The 20,599-nt window shown below is 44.7% G+C and overlaps 2 protein-coding genes across 4 annotated transcripts in view; one reads left to right on the top strand and one right to left on the bottom strand.

Moving 5' to 3' along the window:
- LOC121684332 (fukutin related protein) overlaps positions 1–1,031 on the top strand; it is a 6,031-nt gene extending 5,000 nt beyond the window's left edge. Inside the window, exon 4 of the mRNA XM_042064327.1 lies at positions 1–1,031. This exon is cut by the window's left edge and continues 1,680 nt beyond it. The gene's annotated coding sequence lies outside the window, so the exon portion shown is untranslated.
- Positions 1–20,322, bottom strand: part of slc1a5 (solute carrier family 1 member 5) — a 27,749-nt gene extending 7,427 nt beyond the window's left edge. The window contains exons 1-9 of one of the 3 annotated variants that reach the window (XR_006023108.1): positions 19,628–20,322; positions 10,430–10,472; positions 10,018–10,083; positions 9,544–9,710; positions 8,818–9,051; positions 8,237–8,428; positions 7,252–7,386; positions 5,475–6,542; positions 964–969 (exon numbers count right to left, since the gene is read on the bottom strand). Coding sequence is in view for 1 of the 3 variants with exons in the window: in XM_042064326.1 (XP_041920260.1) it covers positions 6,299–6,542; positions 7,252–7,386; positions 8,237–8,428; positions 8,818–9,051; positions 9,544–9,710; positions 10,018–10,083; positions 10,430–10,472; positions 19,628–20,166 (1,620 nt within the window). In the remaining 2 variants the exon portion in view is untranslated. Of the gene's footprint in view, positions 1–963; positions 970–3,702; positions 6,543–7,251; positions 7,387–8,236; positions 8,429–8,817; positions 9,052–9,543; positions 9,711–10,017; positions 10,084–10,429; positions 10,473–19,627 lie in introns of those variants that run through there. The other 2 variants (XR_006023109.1, XM_042064326.1) reach the window with 2 other exon arrangements.
- Positions 20,323–20,599: the final 277 nt, after the last annotated feature.

Genomic DNA, 20,599 nt, shown 5'->3' with positions numbered 1-20,599 from the left:
AGATACAATGCCAACGATAGACTGCAAGGGAACTAGGAAGGAAATGGAGAATCCTTCATGTCTCGGGACTGCCATGTGATCATTTCGATAAAGCCAGTCTCACCACACACTACTAAGTAGACACACTAATGTACAAACACAAATGTTTAATTTCCCAGTAAGCCCAGTCCAGACCACCACGAGAAAACGATATAAGAAACAAAGGCATTGGAACTTGCTTTGTGATGGTAGCAGAATTTTTTTTTCAGCCCCAAATAGCTCAATGTGCAGCGGTCCGTAGATGAATCGGGACCAGGTTCATTTCATAAGGCTTCACACAGTTCAGCTTTCTCCTTTTTTGAGCGTTTTCTTTCCACTTTTTGAGAGGAAGAGAATCTTAGGAAAACCTGGGATGGTTGAAACGTTTGAACGTCAATAAAAAAATAAAAAAAATCAGTGAAGGAGAAAACTTTGGTCATTGGTTTTTGGATTTCCCTTGGCCTGCGCCTGCACATTTACCTGTACTACTGATTGATCGAGTGAGTGGGTGGGTGAGTGAATGGATACATGTTGCACAGATTCACTTTAACAAACTTCACTGAAGTTTGCACTGATTCATTGTGTTCATATGCTACTGTTTGTTTGCGTTATTGTTTACCAGGACACTATTTGATCGTTGCATTTCTCTGTGTGGTTCTCCCCCCAGTAGTGGGTCTCCATGTGGTGATGAACTCTTGCAGGTATCCCAATGGAACTGAAAAGTTACACAACACTGAACAAAGACTACCTTCAACACCTTTAAGCATCACACACCCACACACACACACAGATATAAATGTGCATTTTTTGAGGAAGACACCAGGCTATGTGAGATTCAGTACCTACTGTAGCTAAATGTATACGGTAATGTTTTAAGAAGCAATTTGTGGCATATGACATCTGTTATCTGTTACACAGTTTGCACACACATACACTCACTCTCACATCACACTCCACTTTACAGGGCTGACTCATTACACCCCCCCCCCCCAAATAAAATTATCTTATGCTTACTGTATGTGTTTTTTGTTTTTTTTACATGTACGGTACGAGTACATGAATTCATGATGTATGTATTACTTCATTCCTCATCTCATGAATCATCAGGAATTGGCATGAGTTCAAAGTCTGTCACTTGTGACCTGATACATGAACAGCACATCAAACATTAGGTGATAATGATTATTTGTCTGCCAAAAATGTCATCACTGCTCAAACTCTGATTGGAACACAACTTGTGCAGTTTTCTTAACACATGTAATCATTCACAACTTTAGTTGAGGGGCCATAGACATGATGAACTTTTGAGTAATTAACCTTAAACTCATGATGATCATGCTTAAGAAATAAATAAATCATAATGATGTGCCCACTGTACCTACTGCTTAAGTTGATGTGTTCATGAATGACAGACTATGAACTCATGTAATTTCCTGATTATTCATAAGACATAAAGGAATGAAGTAATGCATAAATCATGAATTAATTCATGCACCCTTACTGTAAAGTGTTACCACTACAAGTTACATTCTGAACAAATAAGCAGGCCTTAAAGCTCTCAGGCACTGTTGCAATTAGGCAAGGGCTAGGACATTTATAGAAATAGACAATTATCTGTAACAGGTTTTGTTATGTATTCTATACAGGAATGTGTATGTGAAGTGTTGTGCCATTAAGTGTAAGAGAAGTGAGTTGAAAGTAACTGCAATGTTTTACCACCAGGGGGAGCTGTGGCCAAGCACATTGTGCGGTGACTAAAGGCTTCTACATACCTGACGCACCCGACCGGTAGCGCGACAATGTGACGTCAAAATGACGTACATCTCTCTGGCGCGCCAGGGTTTTGGCCGTGTAGCGCGAGGTAGCGCACCACTCATTTTTTTTCAGACGAGCGCGACAAGGCGGAAACAGGAAGATGGACTAGTTCGAGGGCAAGCGAGTTGCAGTGTTTTGTTACAGTCGTGAATTTTTAATAGTTTGCTGGATAAGTTAACAAAGTTACCAGTGAGAGTTGCAACACATGGAATTAAGAGGAAAGAATAGAAACGATTTATTTTCAAACAAAGGATATCTATTAAGGCCTGAACAAAATCTCTTTCCACTTCAGGAAATTACACAAACTCAGCCAGCTGCTAACTAGCTAGCTAGCTAACTAAACTGTTTAAATTATTAAAATTTCCCTCGGGATGACTAAAGTACCTATCTATATATCCATCTATCTATCTATCTATCTATCTACCTGTGCACACACCTTGGAAACTACATGATAATGATGATGGTAGTTGTGAATAGTAGCAACCAAAGTCTGAAGTACCATCACAGAGGCTAGCTACTGGTGTTTCTTACTGCAGCTTCTTCTGCTGTGTAAGTAGTTAATGTTAGTCTTTTCACAACAGCGACACCTCTGTTCAGGAGAATATTGCATCTAGTGTTGCGACCACCACGCGCGAGTATAAATGGTTACGGTGCTTCTGTGACGTCACATTGTCGCGCTACTGGTCGGGTGCGTCGAGTATGTGGGACGTTTAAGTGAGGGGTTACAAATTATCTTGCTTCAGGCGTTGATTTGCCTTCTGTCCAAATGCTTCCAAGTGCCTATTATTACCCCCCCCCCATCATTATGTAATTAAGTGAATAATTTAGGATTTGGAAGGAAATCTGGGCCACATGCTGTGGTAAATGTGGTTAATATAATTTTATCTTGGGTTCATGCATCATCACAATCATCAATATGTCTAACAGTGCAGTACCGTGTGCGATAGCGCAGACTAAACCAAGCAAGGCCATAAAAGCCTGGCATTGTTCTCCATGTTTTTTTAGAGACTAAATCATGTTACAAATGATCACAAATGATACAAAGAAGAGATATTTCCTCAACAACACATTTATTATGAGTATTTTTTTTATGATAAATGCATGTCAAATAAGTGCTGAGATGAGGTTAGCATCAGGACAGAGTCTCTGGCTGAATGTACGGCCCCGTCCACACGGATGAATTAGAATGGTGTGCTGCCACATTATGTCCAAAAACATGTTGCATGGGCTACTCACATTGCAGTTTTATACCATTTATTTACTTTTGGTAAACATGTCGCTCACAGCACAAAGCTATGAATTATGGGTAATTTTCTAAGGGACTTCATGGCATTTGTTCACTATTGGTAACCTCACGCGTCACATCGTAAAACTATAAGTTATGGGCAATTCCCCATCCTACATGCCAACTTATGAAATGTACGCATACAGGGCTCAAAGTGTCTGCAAGAGAGACCCTGTTGCACTTGTCAGTTTGACAGAACATCCCTTGGCCTTCACAGGCTTGACTCCAGCTTGACTGCTGTATGTTACAGCCCCAACGGACATTGAAATTGAGGCCGAGTAACACTGCCCAGAAGCACCGCTACAGGAGTAGGCTACTGGGTCTATTACAGATGACCTTTTTTTCATTATTTTTTGTTTGTTTTGTTTGCTTACATCTGCACATCACACACTTAATAAAGTATTGTTCACTTCCCTAATGAATTTCCCCTTGGGGATCAATAAAGTATCTATCTATCTATCTATCTATCTATCTATCAAAAAACTCATTAGTGGACCAAGGGCCAATTGCTGCTGTGCAGAACCCAATTGTGTTCCAATGTAAAAATCATACACAGAGACAACAAAAACTCTTGTAGAAAGTTGTTCAAAAAAAGGTGTTCTTTATTACTCTACAGCCCGAGAGGAATACATTCAGAGAGTACTAAAGCGCCAACAGACATTTTTTGGATCCGGCAATGATTGACACATCAGGACTCGACATGATAGGAATCACTACATAATTACCAACACACTGCCCATACCATACCATACATATTGAAATCAACACCATACACATCAGCACACAGGCTCCAAAGAGCAGCAGACTCAGTGAGACACACTGGGCCAGATGTGGGTCAGAGCGGACTCTGGCCCAGACTCGGAGCTGCTTTCTGGGCTGGTAACACTCTGATGGAACCTCAGGTGATAGAACTTCAGATGGAATGAAAGAAAAAATTAAATTAAACACCCTCGCTTAATTTATTTCTGCTGCATACAGATAATGGACAACAAGATGAAACTGAAATAAAACAGACGTTGCAAGAGTGACAACTAAGGTCCTCTGGTGGATGGAAAACCACGACACACGGTCTGTCGAGGACTGATTAAGGGTGACCGCTCAGCTCAGAGGAATTCATAGGGTCAACGGCAGAAGATTCCCAGCATCAGCATTTTAATATTTTGGTTTGTGTACGAGTGGTCACATTTGGGTATCAATAATGTTTGTAATGACACATTTGCCTAATCTATGGTATTATCTACCTTGAGGAAATGACACCCTTACATGAAAACTGCCTAAAATGACCTTGTTCACGGTCTGTCTGTCTATCTCTCTAGAAACATCAGCTCATCTTCCCAGTCAAAGGTTCTGATTAAAATATAGCCGGTACAGTCTTCTTCGCTCCACCTTAGAAGAAGTTAGAGGAAGCAGCACGGATGGCCAAGCAGTTCCGAGAAGACTTTTCTTCTGCTTTGGTAAGCTTATCAAGAGATATGTCGACAATCATCTACAGTAGATGAATTTAGCAAAAAAAGCAAATGAAAAAGAGGAAAACAAATCGGAAGTATAAAAAGCTGTAACCGATAAATATATATTTTTAAAAAACTGCATAGGTTTCTGTGCATAACAAGACTTCAGACAGACTGCGAACGGGAAAATTGGTTAGAATTTACATTCGTACACAGAAATTCTACATCAATGAGGACAAGCTTGACCGACTGTATCTAGCCAGTTCTAGACTGCTTATGGTACACAAGGCTAAAGCATTTCACTTTTTAGTGGGAAGGGAAGAAAAAAAGATGCAATCTAATAGTCTGAAGTAGGTCTCAGACCTTACACTGCATGTCCTGAAACGCCAACCTGCCAAAAATCCAAAGGTTCAATTAAATGCCCATGAAAATATTCCAGGTAACCAAGAACTGATTTGAAGTAGGCCGACGCGAGGAAAACGAGAAGGGGAGGGGGGAAACAGAAATCACAACACAGACATTCCACAATTTACACCCAACACACAGCCGCTGGCTGCACACCTCCGCACTACATAATTTCACCATAATACATCATCTCTCTGTAGACTGATACAAGTCAGTCATACCGCTACTTTTTGTGCATAGAGTAACACAAACAGGCCGAGAAGGCCGTGTGGAAATCCTTCAGGAAGTTGCATCGGGGTTGTGCTTACTATTGGAGAAAGAGACGCACAAAACAGTTCTCAAATGTTCAGTAACACATGGCTATAGGCTCATCTAGGTAATGACATCATTTTTTTTTTTATCTGTGAAAGCTCTTCATACAGGGTTGTGCTTCTAAATGAAACACACCGACTGCACTGCCCACTGGTAAGGAACACACCGACTGCGCACACACACACACACACACACACACACCTTTAAAAAATCTCCCACATCCTCATTTTTGCATGAGGTCTAGTGTTGTCGTAGGCTTGTAGGAGTCGTGCAGAGCCCTGGCAGCCGAGACTCTTGCAGAGCATTGCAGAGAAGCGAACACAGGGACATGTAGATATTCGGCTTTGGCTTGGTGCTTTCAGTACAGTAAGTGTGCGAGCGAGTATGGCTTCATCTGAAGGACATGGTGGGACAGGAGAATACTATCAAATATAACAATAAAACAGAATTGTTAAAAAGAAAATCTCAAAATACAATTTTCTTTAAAAAAAGAAGTAAGGACTGGTGAAACGGCAGTTTTACCTCTAAAAGGCTGGAGGCGTTAATGTTACACATGCTTCGCATGAATTTGATATGACTAGCGCTTAAGATAAAAATAAAAAAAAAATAAAAAAAAAATATTAAAAGACATGACATATTTCCAGACCACTTAATAAATACATCACATTAAAAGAGTGTCTGCTTTCTTTTTTCCCCCTCACTCTCTAAAGGACATCTGCTCTGTTCATTTTGTGACTCCTCCCTCTTCTAGAGAGGAGACACAGAGCTGAGGAGACGCAGAGATGAACATGTGCTGCATGTTTAAACATTTAAATATACAGCAGTCCATGATTATAGTTCGGGGGGGTTGGGGGGGGGCAAGAGATCAATGGCCAACCTCTTTACAGCACCTCAGTCTGGGAGATGGCATGTGATGGGAAAAGTGGTGCACGGTTCACTTTGGTTGGCTTTCAGGATGTGGAGTGGGTGTGTGACCACTGTCATCCAGAAGGGGGCGATGCAGGACCTGGGTCCTCTACATGACGGACTCCATGTCATGTGTGTTGGCGGTGTAGGCCGGGGGGTTTTCCGCCGCGGGCAGTCCGCGCTTCTCGATGAGGGGCGAATTCTCTGGCTTTGCGGGGCCGTCGTCGTCGAGACGCACTTCCGTCAGCTGGCCCGTCTGAGCCTCTGTGTCTGCCTGGCGGTCCACGAAGTACTGCAGCAGCCCTGCTCCAAACGCATCGCCCTCCACATTCAACACAGTACAGGTGCGGTCACTAGAGGAGGAGAGGAGAGAAGAGGAGAGAAGAGAAGAGGGGAGGGGGAGAGGAGAGAAGAGGGGAGAGGAGAGGAGAGGAGAGGAGAGGAGAGGAGAGGAGAGGAGAGGAGAGGAGAGGAGAGGAGAGGGGAGGGGAGGGGAGGGGAGGGGAGGGGAGGGGAGGGGAGAGGAGAGGAGAGGGGAGGGGAGGGGAGGGGAGGGGAGAGAAGAGGGGAGAGGAGAGGAGAGGAGAGGGGAGGGGAGGAGAGGGGAGGGGAGAGGGGAGAGGAGAGAAGAGGGGAGAGGGGAGGGGAGGGGAGAGAAGAGGGGAGGGGAGAGGGGAGGGGAGGGGAGGGGAGAGAAGAGGGGAGAGGAGAGGAGAGGAGAGGAGAGGGGAGGGGAGGAGAGGGGAGGGGAGGAGAGGGGAGGGGAGGGGAGAGGGGAGAGGAGAGAAGAGGGGAGGGGAGAGGGGAGGAGAGGGGAGGGGAGAGGAGAGAAGAGGGGAGGGGAGAGGGGAGGAGAGGGGAGGGGAGAGAAAATACAGGAAAAGGAAGAAAGTATTAAGAAAAGAATGGGAAAGGTAGAGACAGAAGAGAAACATAAAGAAAGGAAAAAAAAGACATAAAAAAGACACACAAAAAACAATACAGTTAAAAACAGGCATGAATGGATGTATAATGGTCATCTCAAATGTCACCACAAGTCCTTCAGACTTCCTGGTTACTTACACTAGCCAATCGACAGCCAGAATGAGGGAGATGTCATTAGTGGGCAGGCTCACTGCCTCAAGGATGATGGCCAGGGTCAAGACTCCACCTGCTGGAATGCCTGCTGCACCAACACTGGACGCTGTGGCTGTCACTCTGAAAAGGGGGCGGGATATAAGGTTAATTAACAAAAAAACTCTACAGCACTGCTTTCATACTGTAGACAAGCAAATTACTCTGAAACAGTCAAATAACCCTCCAACCTTAATCACGCTCCAAGCCATTAAGACACTGAGCAAGACTTATTGCGTAGTATTTGTGTGGCAGTTAAGAAACGAGAGTCTGTGTTTTAGAGAGAGGCCCTAAAGAGGTGCTCGCAGAGTGCAGCCGGAACGAGTCCACAAAGACTATTCTGTCTGTAAGAACCTTCCATGAAAAATGAAACTACTTTCAGGAAAAACAACAACAAGAGAACAGATGAATCAGAAGGACACTAGAACACAATTCATGGCACCAATAAGGTCTGGGGCACATGTGGTGAGAGGCCTCGAATACGTGATAAAGAACAGAAGGCAGAACAAACATCAAGAAATTCATAGAAACGCATCATTGGAAGAGCCCCATTTCCAAAAAGACTGACGTATTGTATTCCAATAAACTAATCAGGACTTCAGAGCTCATTTGAAAAAGACTGACATGTCATATTTCAATAAACTAAATCAGGACTTCAGAGCTCATTTGAAAAAGACTGACGCATTATATTCCAATAAACTAATCAGGACTTATTAAGAACACTGTTGGTTGTGATGGACACATTACAGTGGATGCGGATCTGCTGTTCTGCGATGGGATAGGTCTTCCTAGAAAGGAGTGATTCCACATCAGTGTGTGCAAGTGGTAGGGGTGTGTGTAGATGAAAGCCAGTGACTTTATGCATATGTATGGCTCAGTAGTGTGTGTGTGTGGTTGTGTGTGTGTGTGTGTGTGTGCGTGCTAGGCTACTCACAGGATGGTGATGACCTGGATGAAGTTGAGCGAGACGTTGTTGAGCTGGGCGATGAAGACTGCAGCCACGCACTGGAAGCAGGCGGCCCCGTCCATGTTGACCGTGGCTCCGATGGGCAGGATGAAACGGCTGATGTGCTTAGACACCCCCATGTCCTCCACGCAGCGCATCATCAGAGGCAGCGTGGCCGAACTGACCGAAGGACAAACATCAGAACACGCCCGTCCGTTAGTGACTAAGAAACATCACGTATATAGCCATTTAGAAACATCACGTACATAGCCATTTAGAAACATCACGTATATAGCCATTTAGAAACATCACGTATATAGCCATTTAGAAACATCACGTACATGTATATAGCCATTTGCTAGCTAATGAAAGGCATCTCCCCAATATGCTGGCTGATTGTCCAGCAGAACTAGTCTGATCAGCACCAGACTGTATCTCAATTGAAACGGCAGAGCAAATAAATACACAGTGTCTATTCTAATCAATTTGCATTATTCTTAATCGGTTTCTAAGGGTTCTAATGGTCTAATTTATGGTCTGGTAACGGAGGCGCAGGGGTTGGTCCTCACCTGGAGGAGGTTCCGAAGGCGGTGGCGAGCGCCGTGACGATGCCCAGCAGGAAGCTGTAGGGGTTCTTGCGCGTGATGACGAAGTAGATGAGCGGCAGCACCACGGCGCCGTGGATGAAGTGGCCGAGCATGCAGGCGGCGATGTACTTGCCCAGGCTGGCGAACAGTACGCCCACGTCCTCCATCTCCACGATCTTCTCCGCCACCAGGAACATGATACCCAGAGGAGCGTACCTGCACACGGGGAGAGAGAGGGAGAAAGAAAGAAAGAAAAAGAGAGAAAGAAAAAGAGAGAAAGAGAGAGAGGGGGGGGGGGATGGGGGGGTCTCTTTGTTAAAAGTGCTTTCTGGGGATATTCTCAGGGATTATGTAGAAGAATTCTTTTGACCATAAGCATTAATACTAGCAGAGCAGCAGACACTAGTGGTTTCCATGTTTGCAGAACACATCACACATACTTTTTAACATGACAGCTACATGTTAAAAATCCGCTGATTATTACAGCTATTGTGTCCCCATTTGTTTTTGGTGGTCACCAGAGGAGATGTGTGTCTGTGTGTGTACCACATGATCCAACAGACTAGCAACATTCTGGCCTCGTTGAAGAAACATGTGTGTATGTGTGTGTGTGTGTGTGTGTGTGTGTGTGTGTGTGTGTGTAGGCGTGTGTGTGTGTGTGTGTGTGTGTGTGTGTGTGTGTGTGTGTGTGTAGGCGTGTGTGCGTACCACATGATCCAGGAGACGAGCACCATGGTGGCCTCGTTGAAGGAGTTGAAGAAGCGGATGAGGATCTCCCCCTCCTCTCCCAGCTTCCTCAGCGCGATACCGAACACAATGGCAAACACCACCAGGCCCAGGATGTTCATGCCATCCACGTCCTTACCGTAGGGGATCTACAACACACACACACACACATACACATTTTAACCATTTAGTTATGTCCACATGGAGAAAAGTGGTTCAGGGCCACAAATAGTAAAGATGGAATACAATACATACACAAAATTATGGACCAGTGTATCACTCAAGCATAATACTCCACACACACACACACACAGTTCTCTCATACAGGGCAAAGACATGACATGACATATGAACAGATAATACTGAGCACACATTATCCTGGTGTCCCATGTCAGGCGTTATGGGTATGGGTGGGATAGCTTTATCAGGTATTTATGAAGAAGCCACTGGACCTACCTTCTCCACGGAGAAGTTGGACGTTCCGTTCACCACCACCTCCTTGAGTTTGTAATGAGTGGCATACTGGAACAAAACAAAGTGACAGCTGAGATTAGCCTCTGGATGACCACTAAAGACACCTAATTAAAATGTCCTCTACAGCGCTGTGCTAACGACCTGTTTTGGTCAAAAACAAAACAAACAAAAAAAACAAGATGACAAGGTCACAATGGACATGTTCTTTTCCCTCCTTTTTTTTTTGGTTCTCTTCCATTGTACTTGCACCACATCCAGGTTGGATGACGTCATTTGGAAGAGAAGCATGCAATTGTGGACGTAGAAAATCAAAAAAATATAATAAAAACTTAAAATGGAAAAACACAAAAGGTGCTAAGAAAAGAGAAAAAAAAAAAAAAACACAAAAACTCACCGACTGGAATGCGGCAGCCACCAAATTGCTTGGGAAGATGTTTCTGGAAAAGCAAACAGGGAGAAAGAAAGGTAAGAGAAAAGTGATGGGAGGAATATTTCAGTCACTTAAAGTAGCTGGGGCCAGTGCTTGAGGAGGCGAAGAGTGTGTTCCAACAAGTCTTTGAAAAACAGCTGTGTGTCTTTAGGTAAGCCTAGCACCAGAGATCCTTGATGATTAGCATCTCTGCTAGCACAGTGAATTTCTCACCAATACCTCTCAAACACCTCTCTTATTTCCCAGCCAGTGCAATGGCTACCTTGTTCCCGAACAGAGGAAGGCTAGTTCAGACAGCTGAGCTGAAGGAGTCAATAAGGACATCTGGAGCTCAACCCGCACGGTGAATACACATTTAACACACACACAGGGATAAGGCAAAAACTCATCTAATGTATTTACAGAAGGGATGGGCCTCCAGCTGGAAGATTTTTTTTTTGCCAAAGCAGCACAAGTTAAAGAAACCCAGACTTTCACTTCAGAGTGTGACACTAGGACATAATTCAAAAAGCACAGCCAAAACATTCAAACTGACCTCTGCTCTTTCCTCATGCATCCACTGGGGATTGGGAGGAATGTGTTTGGCCAGAGACAGGCCAGTCAAACTCCAAAAGGATCCATTTATTTAAGTAATTTCCTCCCCAACATTTCTAACGCAGCGTCCACTCAGGATCATGCCATTCACCGATCCTGCTGCCCCATCCTGCCGCCCCATCCTAAGTTGTATGTGGTCCTCTCCAGCATTCATTCCTCAAGCTTTCCCGAAGCAAAGGATTCTGGGAGACGTTTTCAACCAGAGATAAAGGTCTGCCAAAAGCAGACAAATCAGTCTCCAAACAATATTGTTTCCAATACAGTTTCAAAACCGTTTCCTGGTTCGAGCCAAAATCCAGGCCAGATTTTGCCCAGTGACAGCCACTATCTATGGGAATGTCCTTTTTTTTCCCTGCTAGACACATGCATGCCAAAACCAGTGCCGAAACAGTATTAACTCATTCATTTGGATCCGGATGATTTATGGGCAAAATCAGCTGTGGGAAAGCCCGTCTGGGTTGGCATCACTAGACAGGTGCGACTCGGGCACCTCACCAGGACACGGGTTCATTCCTGGAGTGGCAGGCTGTGAGGATAAGGCCGGCCTAATGCCATCAGCATGGTGTTAAGCTGACCAGGATCAAACCACTCAGCGCAGGGAATCCCAGTCCATCCAGCCCCACCACACACACCCACACACACACACACACACACACACAAAGTGTGTGCTTTGCAGAGGTGGAAAGTAACGAAATACATTTACTCACGTTACTGTATTGAGTAGTTTTTCTGTGTATTTTGTATTGTTTTTAAGTTAAGTAGTTTATAAAATCGGTATTTTAAATTTTACTTGATTTCATTTTGAGTGAAGTATTGTACTTCATCAAAAATCCAATCCGTTACTTGAGTAAAAAAAGTTAAGACTAACGAAAGCAGAAAGGGAGAGAAAAAAGAAATCGCGCCCTAAACCACTAGCCTAGTAATAATGATCAGCATGTAGCCTACAACAGGACATTAATTAAGCTGGCGCCATGCAGTCTTTCTGAAAGTGATGGAGATGGATCACGAGATGCATCAGATTAGCCTAACGTATGAAAGTGTATTTTACGCTATTCCAATGGGTTGTCTCAGTTAGTTTTAGCACCAATGATTGCGGAGATATTCAAGCTAGCAAACACTATGGGATTTTGGTGTTTTGATGTTTGTGCTCACATTTCTTTGGAAAGTCCAAAATCCAGTCAGTCAAACTTTACATTTAGTCTGATATTCATTTTGACATTTAATTTGTAAGTTAAAATATTCAGGTAAAATAAATATATGGTGGAAATAAGTATTGAACGCTTATTTTTTTTTTCAGTAATTAGCCTAAACTTCCAGTGAGTAGCCTATATTCGAAATTTTCACCACACATTATATTAACACACATATAAAAAATCCAAACATAAGAGTTATGTGTAATAAAGTGGAATGACACAGGAAAAAAAGTATTGAACGTTCCTACTGAAATTTCTTCAATACTTTGTGGAAGCCTTTGTTTGTAATGACAGCTTCAAGACATTTCCTGTATGACAAAACTTATTAGTCGCAGTATCAGGTGTGATTTTGGCCCATTGTTCTAAACAGATTCCAGGGGTCCCTCTTGTGAATCCTGATCTTTAGTTATTTCCAGAACTGTTCAATTGAATTTAATTGAACTGGCTGCCTTCAAGTCTTTTTGGAGCTTTCTCCGAGTGGTCCTTGGCTCTTGGAATTGACTATCCTTCTGACTCCCTGGTCAGAAATATTACGATGAGATCCTGTGCAAGGCCGGTTGATGATGCAGTGATGTTTCTTCCACTTGCAGATAATGGCTCCCATGCTGCTTACTGGAAGATTCTGAAGTTTTGAAATGCATATGTAACCAGTTTCATTGATATGTTTTGCAACAATAAGGTTGCAACGGTCTTGGGAGAGCTTTTTGCTTTTATCCATCATGAAATGTTTCTTGTGTGACACCTTGGTAATGAAAAACCTTTTTATAGCCCATCAATATGTAGGCTACTAACCAAGCTTATATTAATTTGCACAGATAGAAAGGATAACTACTCTCTAACTACTTACAGATTTCAGCTCGTTCCTTCCCTTTCCTTGCCTTAGTGCTTTTTCTTAGCGTGTTCAATACTTTTTCCCTGTGTTATTCCACTTCATTACACATGACTCTACTTATGGAGTCGTTTGGATTTTTTATGTGTGGATTACCTGAGTTATTACTAATGTCTGGTGAAAATGTTGTGCCCCCTGTATTCCACTTTTCAAGGGCCCTCTCCTCCATTGGGGCCCTATACTTCCCACTTTCCCCCACCAGTTTGACACCCTTTAATCTGCTGAACCTTCCGCTCGTTTCCAAATATAAAAAAACTCTGCAACTCAACATTGGCCTGCCTGCCTCAGCTGCCTTTGAGGGGCTTTTCAGTTGTGCTGGATTACTGTTCACTGCAAAGTGACCCAAGGATGAGTGCAACTAACTTTGAAAATCAACTACTGCTCAAACTTAAAGGAGAACTCCGGTGATTTTTCACATAGATCTCCATTTCTCAACGTCCTTATCAGGCAAGTACCTCCACTCGGCAGCCATATTGCAACACTTTTTGGGCACTTATCGTGCATCTATTTCGGCAGAAATGCGTGTGCGTAAGGCTTCACGACACCAATCTTGCTCCAGCAGCGAGATCACCACAGATGGTTAGCACGATGTCTTCACAGCACACCACATGATTGGCTCAATGTATTCACATGTCGACTCTGGTGCTTTGTAAACGCAGACATGGTCAGGGATAACAGGGAGGGTAAATGGTGCTGCTGCTACAGCTGCTGCAGGCACAGTAGATAATGGCACACACCACACACACACACACACACACACAAAATACACAACACAACACACACACACACACACACACAACCTCAACTTCCTCACCCACCTCAACCGTTTGCTTACGCTAACCCAAAATACTGAGAGGACTGGGTGTCCGAGCTGGCCAAGTACCGGTAAATCACTGGTCTCCTCTCCGGCCCAGTAGAATCCACCCAGTACCACAAACACACACACACTTCATATAATGTGTGTCCGTTATCCGTTATCTGCCTATCTATCATATTCACACACACACACACACACACACACACACACACAGTGATGCTGGATTAACAGCCGCCCGGTTTGTACAGCTCAGTGGAAAATTTGTTTCTCTGACCCACATATTTACAGTAGGATGCAGGGAGGGGAAAACGGAAGTATTTAGTTACCTGAGTGCAAGATAATCCCTGCAATCTGTGTGTGTGTGTGTGTGTGTGTGTGTGCATGCCATGAGTGAGTGGGTGGAAGCGAGAAAGACGCGAGACACACGAACACACTAATACCACATGCAAAATCCTGCTTTTGTGCTTTCTTAATGGTACAGTAGGAAACCCCCCAAGGGCAGCCATTTGTTTACAGTCTGCTTCTGCATGCCTTTTACGCATGGCAGCAATATAGTAGAGGTGGAAACAGGAAGCCCTATGTAAATATGCACCCGTGAGTCAACACCAATGAGTGAGTGAGTGAGTGTGAGTGTGTGTGTGTGTGTGTGTGTGTGATGGTGGACGTGAGGGGACTGGGGAATGAGTGAGTGAGTGTGAGTGTGAGTGTGTGTGTGTGTGTGTGTGTGTGTGTGTGTGTGTGTGTGATGGTGGACGTGAGGGGACTGGGGAATGAGTGAGTGAGTGTGAGTGTGAGTGTGTGATGGTGGACGTGAGGGGACTGGGGAATGAGTGAGTGAGTGTGAGTGTGAGTGTGTGATGGTGGACGTGAGGGGACTGAGGAGATGGGCTCCACACGTTGTGGTGGACGTGAGGGGACTGAGGAGATGGGCTCCACACGTTGTGTCTAACTTGTGATCGAGGTGCGGGCGGCTCCCGCAGCGCAGCGGAGCGGTCTTGGCCTCCTACAGGGCTCCCCTTGTGACCGCGTGCGAGGCGTCGATTTTAGAACTGAGCATTCAGCAGAAAGCTGCTAATAAAGGTGTCTCTGTTTAAGTACGTTTTTATGAGGTGTGTGTGTGTGTGTGTGCGCGCGTGCACTTCTCTGAGAGTGTGAGGGGGTGAGTGCTTGTGTATTTCAGAGAGAGAGAGAGAGAGAGAGAGAGAGAGAGAGAGAGAGAGAGAGAGAGAGAGAGAGAGAGAGAGAGAGCGCATGCCATGTGTGCGTGCGTGTCGCGTGGCACTGATCTAATGTCTCGGTGTTTGGTGTGATTTGCCAAGTCGTCTGTCTGGTGTTCAGCCCAGCCATCGGACCATATATCAGAGCAACTTTAGAGCTCGACCTCTGAGAGACACTCGGAGAATGTGCATACACACGTCACAGTCATACTCTCACGACACACACACACACACACACACACATACTCTCACGACACACACACAGGTCACAGCCATACTCACACACACACGGGGTGGCAGAGGGGTCTCTATGTTGTAGGAAAATGCAAGAAGGAATACGCGGAGTCAGGCAGCAACATGGTGCTCCCAGAGTCAGACAGCAACATGGTGCTCCCAGAGTCAGGCAGCAACATGGTGCTCCCAGATTTAGCCAGTGGGCAGCCACAGCATGTAGCAAGATGGAACATCAAGTGACCATCCGTCCTGCCATGCTAAGAATACTACAGACGCAACAGCATGTACGACTGTGAAGTGTGTAAACACAAAAAACACACACACACACACACACACCTACCCCACCCATGTTAGATATTACATGAACAGGCAGATAACAGAAGAATGCCGTTAATAAATGTTCCAGCCTAGCCCTCCTGTTGCTCCACTGAATTCCTGTGATGTCTCCAAACTTAATAGAACACACACTGTCACTTACACACAATCAAACTCACACCTGTGCTCCTCTATGCAAATCATAGCACCAGCAACACAGCTGTCACTTTCTCTGAATAAAATCACATCACAGCCACATGCTCTCCCACATTCGAGTAACATCAGATTTCAGAGGGACCCAGGGGACCATAACGGATTCCAAATATGAAATCTGGGTTTATGACCCAATAAGCACAGTTTCAGCATAGACATGCAACATGGGAAATCGTTCTTCGATAGACCAACATAGATGGGCCACCTCTGAAATAAACCAGAGTGAACTGAACACTATGAACTAGCATGGCTGGCAAGAGGCCGTTCTATTTGTGACTGCACATAAGGAAGTGGCTTTATTGGGAGGGGGGGGGGGGGGTAGATGGGGGTGGTGTGTGTGTGTGTCTGTGGCAGGGGGGGGGGATTGGTGAGGCAATATGTTTTTGTTTACATGACGTGTAGAAGCCGGGTAGGGAGATGAGGAGCATGTGCGTATCGGTATGTCCGTGTGTGTGTGTGTGTGTACTACAGTTAGGGAGTGTTTGTGCCAGCAGAACCTGCAGGTTATGAAACAGGATCTACAGCTCTTTGCGCAGTGAAAGGCAGGGAGGAGAGTGCAAGACTGCAGCCCACCCTGCAGACAAACATTGTATAGGTCACACCAGCTCACTTATAAAGGAGTCCAAAATGTTTTCATCAGACTTGCCTTTGTTGACATCAGCATTCATTGTCAGAAGTGTTGGCTACAAACAGGCACCATTACGCCACCACAATTCTGAACCAGTAGGGAGTGAGAAATACCTGGTTAAAAAGTCTGGTTGTGTGTAGGAGTGTCCCCATAACCACCATGTGCTTCACAGTGTGGTAGTGTTGTGTATTTTACTGAATATAGGCCAAATACTGCATCTTTAAAACAGAGCGTCAAGAGCAGCACAGAAAACACATGCGGGGGAGGGGGGGGGGGGCAGAGAGAGATGAGGCAATAAAGTAAGAAGACTTTTGTAAAAAATGATCATGTGCACTTGAGAAGATATGTAGTTTTAAACATCCCTAGGCTACTGTGTGTGTTTGAGAGAGAGAGAGAGAGAGAGAGAGTGTGAGAGTGAGAGTGAGAGTGTGAGAGAGAGAGAGAGAGAGGGAGAGAGAGAGATGAGATTCTCCACAGTAGTTTGACGGCAAGCTGGAGCACAAAAGAGGGTCCCCCCCACTGAGGGGGCTAACTTTGTTGGACGACATCCCACTTAACGCCAATTGTGCTGGCGCGCGTGTGTGTGTGTGTGTGTGTTCACAAGACCAACACGGCCTTCCTAATTAAGCCCCTGCCGTGCGGCCTGCCTGTCCCACACACACACACACACACACACACAACAGAGGAAAGGAAAATTAAAAAACTAAAAAGTTACTGATCTAGAGATAAATACCAATACATAGACTAAAACCCATGATATGTAAAAGGGAGAAATTGAGGGAACAGGACAGGACATTGCGTGTGGACAGATACGAGAGAGAGAGAGAGAGAGAGAGAGAGAGAGAGAGAGAGAGAGAGAGAGAGAGAGAGAGAGAGAGAAGAGAGAGAGAGAGAGAGAGAGAGAGAGATACATTTTGTGGTTGGGGAGTGAAAGACTGCCAGTTCTTTATGGTTTCGACTGGCTGAGCTGAGAGACCAACTCTCAGAAGATGCTCGTAACCAGCCCACGCCAGTGTGACCCTGAGCAGGCTGAAGCATTTCCAAAACAACAATGTTCTTCTTGCAAAGGGACAAGAAGTCACCACAACAGAGAGAGCCATAGAAAGTTGCCACACAAAGAGCCAGCGCTCTGCAAAGGCAGGTAATGTTGGGGGGTTCAGTAGAGTGCTGGAGTGGGAATAAGAAAGAAAGAAAGAAAGAAAGAAAGAAAGAAAGAAAGAGAGGAGGAGGGAGCAAGAGATGACTTTGAATGCACTCATATACTGTAAGTATTGTTAGAAGTCATGAAAGAGGGCTTACAATTTGAAGAACTTCCTTGAGCTGTTAATCACATAGAGCTCAGTAGTTCAATAAAGAATGGCTTTCTCTAGGAGCCTTTGTTGCACAATGCAGGGTGACAGAGGTGGGATAAAAGCTGTGTGTGTGTGTGTGTGTGGGGGGGGGGGGGGTTGTGTATAATTTAAAACAAATTAAAAAATAATAAAAACAGACAGACTAATAGTCTGCAAGTTGGATTGAGGTCCACAGACCAGATCACATGTGCAAACATCAACTGTGAATGTGTGCTGCTCTGATGAACAGCTCTTGAACTTCTTTGTGTTCAGATGCATATGTTGTGGGTGCACTGGTACCTCCCTAGAGAGGTGAAGTCAAGGTAACGATAAAGACAACAACACATTAACCGTCATCAGAGAAAGTTCTCCGGCGGCCATCAGCATCTATGAGTTCAGTTAACCATCTGAATGGGGCTTTTATAGTGTATGCTGTGCTTAAATCATCTCAGAGGATCTTGAGGCAAGGGGAGCCATTTCAAACAGGAAGTACACATGATAACAACAACTAAATCCAACAGATTAGAGTAGACAAATCCTAATAACTGTACTATTTAACAAAGCCTGCTCTGAATCTTATCTTTACAAAAACACACATGATTATGATTAAATACATATAACCTAGAGGCAAGAAAAACAGCCTGCTGCTTCATCAGAAGCAAGGTTAAGTTTTAGGCTCGGTAATAAAAGGCCGGGGACAGAATGTTCTGTCTTAACTTTCCTCATCTCGTGTCAGGGTAAACACATGGCAAAAATCCGGGCTATGACCGTTTTTGGAGAGAGGCCGGCCTAAAAGGGGAGATTTTGTGCCAGCGCGTTCAGTGAGCTCCACCCAAAACGGCTGTTTTACACAGATACACGTGTCAGGGAGGACACACCATAACATACTTTCCACGCAATGATATAACTAATAAAGTGGCTAATTTCAGCATTCTGGGCGAGGGCCAGAGGGCGTTGAATGGGTTTTGACAAATTTTCCGACTTTTTAAATGGACTTCCTTCCCATGGTCGTCTAGCAGTTCACTGATAGCGTGAGGCCACATGGAAACAAGGAACAATTCCAGTAAATCGTCTTCTTCCTGTAGCCTATTATGTATACTACATTGTTAGGCTACCATCATGTAACATTGTAGGCGATGAAGCCTACAGCTACTGAAGACAACTTTATAACGGGTTGATAAGTTCAAAAAGATGTTAAAAAAAATAATTCCGCTCAACTCGACATGAGCTGAAGAAATGGGAGCATGAAATGCAACTCGAACAGACTTCTCCGACTAGCCCAGCAGGATTTAGCCATCTGGTACCTGGGGGTATTAACTAGCCTACTGACTAGGATAAGTTACCTATTCACGCTACACATGGCTAGCTCCGAGTTGCCCGTTGCTGATGCAACGGCATGACTTCCTTACAGCACATGTGGCGTTGAATGAACCGAATCTTCCCAGATCAGTTCACGTGTGGTCTGTTAACTTTACTACACAGTAAACATAACGTTTACTTAAATGGCGCGTATATCAGACACTTAACGTTAATTTAAACTTGGTTACGTTAACTGACACTGGAAATCGCCCATCTCTACGCAGTTCTTGGTGCTAGATGATGCAACTCCGTTCCCATGTGTCTAAGTTAATGTTAACGTATTTCCTCGTGCCTTTATGTCAGCCAGCTAAAACATCAAACAATATGTTTTGATTGTTATGTACTGTTTCCCGTTGTGATGTAGAGACTTACCTGACCAAGTCTAAAAAGGAGTCGATCACCTCCTTCGCCTGGACCGTCGAATTGTCTAAACCAGCGATGATGGGTTTAGCCCCGGTCACTACTCCGGGTTTGATCAGAAATGCCATGATCACCCCGATGGTTGATGCGATCAAGGTGGTCACTAGGAAGAAGAGCATCGCCCAGCCACCCAGCTTGCCCAGGGCTTTGGGATCAATGCTGGCGGCCCCTGAGACGAGACTGCAAACGACCAGCGGAATGATGATCATTTTCAGGAGACGGATCAGAAGCTCGCCGGGGAAGCCGAAATAGATGATCTGTATTTTGCTGAGTCCCGCTGAACGCACACCAAGCCCAATCATCACTCCAACGATAACACCAGCTACTGTTAGAATAACCAACAGGTTGGCTAAGGCTATTCTTTTTAACTTTTCCGCGGTTGTTTCTGGTGATTTGCTCGGCTGGCCACCGGGCTGTCCGTTGGCCAGTGGCTCCTGAAGGTGTGCATCGCCATTTGAAGCTTTTCCATCCTCTATCGCTATCTCAGCCATTGTGTGTTTCTTTTAAGAAACGCTGCTGCTGCTGCTGCTGCTGCTGAAATTTGGTCCTGCTGAAAGGTTGTCTGTGCCTGTTGAAAGTACTAAGCCTCTCCAACCCGAGTTCCTGCCACCTTCTCTACTCAAGCTCTGCTGACACGCTCGCATTTGCGCCGATGTCATTCAGGCAGCTTTCAGGTGTGACGTCATATGACGTCGGTGGGCGTTTTTTATTCTATGGTGCTCATGTTTAAATGTCTCTTAATCAAATCAATTCATTGATTTAAAGCTATATTTAAGTCCAAGAACCCCTTTTTTTGTCCCCATTATTATTCATTGAACCCAATCATTTAACATTCTAAAGTTCATTAATCCACCACATACACATCCTTGGTTTCTGGACATTGGCTTCCAAGAGTTTCTCCAGCTCCTCTACCTCTGAACACAG

This window comes from Alosa sapidissima, chromosome 15, assembly GCF_018492685.1.
Source record: "Alosa sapidissima isolate fAloSap1 chromosome 15, fAloSap1.pri, whole genome shotgun sequence".
Taxonomy (NCBI): Eukaryota; Metazoa; Chordata; class Actinopteri; order Clupeiformes; family Clupeidae; genus Alosa; species Alosa sapidissima.
The sequence above is the reverse complement of the archived record's forward strand: the minus strand, read 5'-3'. Positions and strand labels throughout refer to the sequence as shown.